The 5,674-nt window shown below is 39.2% G+C and overlaps 1 protein-coding gene across 2 annotated transcripts; it reads right to left on the bottom strand.

The window, feature by feature from the left end:
* Window positions 1–928: 928 nt before the first annotated feature.
* Window positions 929–5,153, bottom strand: dlx4b (distal-less homeobox 4b). Of its 2 annotated transcripts, none has more exons than XM_010794801.1 (3): window positions 4,584–5,153; window positions 3,639–3,835; window positions 929–1,480 (listed from the first exon to the last, which is right to left on the bottom strand). In XM_010794801.1, exons 1-3 carry the CDS (start codon window positions 4,906–4,908, stop codon window positions 1,217–1,219), a joined length of 786 nt encoding a protein of 261 aa, XP_010793103.1. In that variant the 5' UTR covers window positions 4,909–5,153; the 3' UTR covers window positions 929–1,216. The 2 variants fall into 2 exon arrangements, with proteins under 2 accessions (XP_010793103.1, XP_010793104.1); XM_010794802.1 differs by having other exon boundaries at window positions 3,639–3,832.
* Between the last annotated feature and the right edge of the window lie 521 nt (window positions 5,154–5,674).

Here is a 5,674-nt window from a genome sequence, read left to right as displayed (position 1 = left end):
TAATAGGCAATTCAGCGCAAACGACTGTAAATCAGACGCCGTTTATTGGAGGAATAGCGTTCACCATTTGTCATTTAATAATGACAACAGCGAGTTTTCTGTTTGAGATCACTCCAGACGAGAGTGGAGGAAAAGATCGTTAAAATACTGGTTTGCACGCATTTTCTCGTGTGTTCTTATCCAAGGTGATAAGGACATTTGTTTTAAAATATACGAACTTTAGATGTTAAACATGTTTGTTTGAGACATAAATTATAGATTAATATTTAAAATATGTTGAAATATCAAACTGTTTTGTTGTTGCAAAGACATAAACATGCAGAAACAACAGTTGGAAACCACGTGTGTTCATTTGTCCGTGCGTCAAAGTTAAACAGCGAACCACTGTGCCTAAAGATGGCACCCCACATCCCCTTTAGTTCACCACGATGGGAACTATATTTTCGCCGATGAAAGCCTTTCAGATTTCATGCAATTATAATAAAACATGACCAAAAATATTGACACTAGGGAGGATCTAACCAAACCATATTTTTAGTTATTCCTTGAAGGAATCAATCAGCAGGTGTTTTGACAAAACGTTACGAAACCCAAGCAGTATTTTAAGTGTTCTTCCATCACGTCAGGAGTGTTAATGGACGAAAGACAGCTGATGTCACAGCTATGAATTATAGCACGAGCCAAGCTGTGGGTGGTTTTGCTCATTACAGCAAGCCAGTCTCGCTGTACTATGTAGGCCTACGCGTTTATTCTAAGTCTTGATGCCATAAATCTATATTTATTTTTCACAGTTTGATCGATAAAATCACATCAATATTCGTCTTTAGAAATACTGTCTGCAGACCCCTCTCGGGCACATGTTGGACCACACAGATGAAAGCCAAAAAAGTAGACGCATCCACACAATATATTTTTTTGAAAGTCTTTATCCAGAGTCCCATGTTAAACTGCACACTTAGTCCACATTTCAGAGAGTTCTGCAGCAGAAGTTGCAGCGATATAACCTAAAAAATATATATATTTGAAACCTGGTCGAATTTTGCTGTGTTGAATTTAATTCCAAAACGCACACGAAATACACAGAATATAAACAAGATCTATTAAAAACACACATTTAAACACAATCCAGTTCTGAGAGGAGGAGGAGGGGGGAGGCCTCGATATAGAACCAGGAAGTTCATTGTGAGGCCCGCGCGCCACACCAATAGCAATCCACTCACATCATCTGAGGCCGGGGCATCGCATCCTGGTGGGGGTGGTGGTGGTGGTGGTTTGGATACCAGTGACCAAAAGTGTTCATGTAGTTGTTCGGGTGCATTTGGGCCCCTTTGTTCGCCATGGAGACCTCCCAGAGCTGGGGGAGGCCGGGGGAGCACGGGGAGATGGAGCTCGTGCTGTGGAGATGCTCCCCCTCCGACCCACTGCCATGCTTCATGATCTTTTTATACTTGGATCGCTTATTCTGAAACCATATTTTCACCTAAAAAGAGAGAAAATGCGCATAAGTGTCACTGCGGTGAAGAATCAGCACTCATAAAAACAAGATTATACCGCAAATGGCCTTTTATTAGCGTATTTACCACTCAATTAAACGCTTTTGGGCATCAAGTGAATATTGGGAGGGCTTATTCTGAAACCACATTTTCACCCAAAAAGAAAATGCGCATAATTGTCACTGCGGTAAAACTGCTGCTAAATAACTTACATTGTTTAGATTGTGTTAGTTGTGGGCTGGCCTATCAAAGTAAACTGACTTAAATCTGTATATTAATATTGTATATTCAATAGATATGGTATATTTTCACTGTTGACACGTAGGCCTACTGATCTGTCTATCATGTCTATCATGACTTTCAGTGTTTATACATATATTTGCTTATTTATTTTGTATTTGATGTATGTTTTTAATTCACATTGGATGTCTATATGCTGCTGAGACAAATTAATTTCACAATAAAAGTATATCTTAACTTTATCTTAACAATCAGCAATAACGTAGAGGAAAAATACCGCACGTGGCCTTTTATTAGCATATTTACCGGTCAATTAAACCCCTTTGTGCCTCAAGTGAATATCGGGAACAATAAAAGGCTCATAACTCTCCTCTTCTTTGTGTTGTGTTCCCGCAAATCCCAGGCCTGCTCCCGCTGCATTGTTCGCCATTCAGCGTCATGTTTAAGTACCATTAAAACTGAGCCCTCTTATTGTTCGGTGCTTTATGACTCCAATGGAGCACGAGTGTGACAGCAACAAGCCGAGACTAAACGGCATTGTGAAATTAAAACACAGCCCTAAAGGGTGCTGTGGTAGGACGCTAAATATTTCTGCTGATTCCAAAATAAGATGGCTATTTTTACACGAGAACAATGGTGGGAATATTTATAAAGTGCGTTAAAAGGGCCAAATAAAACACTCTATAAAGATCAGAGGAACAAAAGCATGTGAGATCATTGTTGAGTTAGAGAGATTAAGAAAAATATGCACGAGGCAGTTAAGATGAATGAGTTAAATAGTTTGTTTATCTCTTATTTTGAAAGTTTAAACAAAAGCCAAAAGGCATCAAAATACCTTTTTATGTCCAAGTTTAGAATAAGAGGACAACGACACGTGCACCTGTCTCTAACATATGCATACTCATGCTCGTCAAATTATTTCCATGATGGCTTTTTTCTTTTAAATGTTCAGCATTTCCAAACGTGTTATTTACACAATGCGAGTAAAGACGTATTTTCACAAGTGTAATTTCAATTAAAAAGCGGTAAATAAATGACAATAAAGGTTATAAGAAAGTGTATTATTTGTAAAATATTTTAAAAGGTGACACACCGATTTCTTCAGACCTTTTTCTTATAATAATTGTGTAACATGTGCCTTGCTTCATTCTCAGAGAGCATTTCAAGGACCAGGGTTGACAAAGGGAATACAGCCACGAAATTAAGCACAGTAAATAAGACCTGCATTAAAGGATCGAGTTACAAATCAAAACAATTTGGTTCCTCATTTGATCTGCTCAAGCTCCTTGATCCTTAAATAATGCAGCAATAAGAGGTTTCCTTTCCGAGTGTTTCAACATCCACTTTCTCTCAGTCATATTGGATTTAAAGTTGGTTTTAAATTAGATTAGATTAACTCTACATAACATTTGCCATTTAAGATAGCCATTACATTTTAAATATCGGAGTGCCTGGTATTTCTGACACAATAATAGTGAGATTATTTAACAAACGTATTTTTTATTAAATAATAAGTATAGGATTATATTGTGCATATCTTTGACCCCACACTCTATCTGCTACTACAATACTTAAGACTGTAAAAATGTTGTAAAATAAAACTGTACAATATTTACTTTTTTACAATGTATTAATGTTATTGGCTGCTATCTCTTTTGATACATTCACTTACTACTATCCTGCTATTTTTCGTACCTTTAATGTGTCTTACTTTTAATTATATAGTTTAACGTTTTAAAAGTGAGCTTGTCTTTTTATTTATTATGTTAGCAAACACCTTTTGGTTCTGTATTTTATCTGCATTGTCCTCTCTGCAGGAGCAATGTTCATTTCCCCGCGGTGGGACGAATTTAATTATATTTTTCCCTGATGCATTCAGGAGCCCATGGTGAGTTCAAGGCCCACCTGAGTCTGGGTGAGTCCCATTTTGGCCGCAAGGTCCGCGCGCTCCGGCAGGGCCAGGTACTGGGTCTGCTGGAAGCGCTGGTGCAGGGCCTGCAGCTGCAGACTGGAGTAGATGGTGCGGGGCTTCCGGATCTTCTTCCCCTTTCCGTTCAGACGGATGTCCCTGCCTTCAATCACCGTGGACTTCTCCCGCTCTGCTGAAGGGATAGTGGAATAATGGGAGGTTTTAATATTTATCTTTGGGTCAAAACTAAAATATGTAACATCTGAGAGTATAATAAGACAACAACATCTGGAACAACATCAGCATGGTTTTAATTTTACATATTTACTACAAATAGGAATTATAATGCCTGACAGGCTCCGCACTGCATGCTATAAACACATCAGTCCAGGGCCTTAAATCCCTGAAACATGACTTTGAACTAACTATCATATCAAAGCTTCACAGTGCTTTAAACGTCTAGTTTTATTAAATCACACAGAGATGAAAGGCCTGCTGTTTTCTGGAATGGTTTTCTGGAATGTTTCGCTAACATTGAGGGTAAAAGTTATTGAGGTATGGGGCCATCATTGAAATTACCCAACACAAATTATCGTCAATAAAAATTAATGGCAGCATCTGCCTTCATCATATAACAAGAAGATGGAGCATCCCTGAGAGGTGGTGGGTTGGCTGCTAGGCCTTGTTTGGACATGGTGGTGACGTCTATGCCTTAATTTAACTTTGAATACACCATATTCAATATGACAGGGGGAATAACTCATTTTGATATACCTAGGCCTACTTAACATTCAAGTGATTTTTCGTACTGGGAAAATATTAGGGGGATTATCGCCCTGTGCGTAATTGCGCATGGGGCCAAATTCAGAGTGTTATAGCCATTAATGATACAGTTTAGAACCGAACACTTGATTTAACTTCCATTTGACTTTCCCACATACCTGTGTGCTCCAACCTGCCGTGGGCCAGGCTGCTGCTGTTGCTGTGGTTGTTGTGCTGGTAGGACATGTACGCGGACGGGGGATGAGAGTTCCCAGCGCCGGGGTAGGCGTATCCCAAAGATCGGCCATAGGACGCGCTGCCAGGAAAAGGACTTTCGTGCTGGGAATGTCCAGCAGCATGCACACCGTGAACGGGGTAAATATGATTGAGTCCCTGGGAGTGCTGCTGATGTCCCAGATGTCCGTGGCCAAATTCTAGGAAGGCCGATTTGGAGGGGTCTGAGGCATTCAGACTGTCAGGAGGCATGAAACCCATAGACATCATTAGCTAATACGCGAGTCCATAAAGCCGTCGCTCTGAAGACGTTCTCATGAGTTCTCTCGGTCAAACTCTGAACAAATCCACACTTAAGTCCAACGCTCTTCTGGTGAAAACAGGTTTCCCGCTGTAATAAGTTACAGAGTGCATGTTCACAAGTGTTTTAAGAGGCAAGAATAATCGAATAAAAGCGAAAGCGATCCTTCTTTACATCATTGGAGGAGCTGACATGGCTTTCAAACACCTCCTGCCTGCGGAGCCTCACACACTCTGCTCGGTCTCTGATTGGTGCTCAGCAACCGGCTGTCACTGGAGCTCCGCCATTAACCTCATTAACATGGGGCCCTCCTCCTTATACATTATGAAAATGTTTGGCTATATGTAGAAATTGTATTTGGGTTTTCTAGAATGCCATCAAGTTGATTATTCAATTTTGTTGAAATACTTAAAATGTCAGATTTCATATTATCTGTATTTCCTTTAAAACATACCTGATTTATAAAAGACGTAATTAGGGGCTTAAGGCTTATTTGATTTTTGATTTAATTTCTTACTTGACACGTTTTTAGTTTTTGCATGTGACAAATAGTTCAATAATCAGGACACAGATTTGCCCAATGATATTAGAAATATAATATAAAGGGGATTAGGAGTGACATTATATGCATCTACAATCTGGATAAAAGTTTCACAAAATAGTCTAATAATAATAATAACTTGTGTTAATAACTCAAATAACATTCTTTTTTTTCTTGTTTCGTTTATAAAATTG

Source organism: Notothenia coriiceps, unplaced genomic scaffold (assembly GCF_000735185.1).
Source record: "Notothenia coriiceps isolate Sejong01 unplaced genomic scaffold, NC01 NC01_scaffold00037246, whole genome shotgun sequence".
Lineage (NCBI taxonomy): Eukaryota > Metazoa > Chordata > Actinopteri > Perciformes > Nototheniidae > Notothenia > Notothenia coriiceps.
Note: the sequence above shows the minus strand (reverse complement) of the source record. Positions and strands in the feature narration are given on the sequence as shown.

What these genes read in the sequence shown, in the direction of transcription:
- dlx4b (XM_010794801.1), bottom strand. Translation starts at nt 4,908, where the DNA reads ATGATGTCTATGGGTTTCATGCCTCCTGACAGTCTGAATGCCTCAGAC. An exon ending in CGGCAGGTTGGAGCACACAG is followed by an intron (nt 3,836 to 4,583) that starts GTATGTGGGAAA and finishes CTATCCCTTCAG; the next exon opens with CAGAGCGGGAGAAGTCCACG. An exon ending in TGGGACTCACCCAGACTCAG is followed by an intron (nt 1,481 to 3,638) that starts GTGGGCCTTGAA and finishes CTCTCTTTTTAG; the next exon opens with GTGAAAATATGGTTTCAGAA.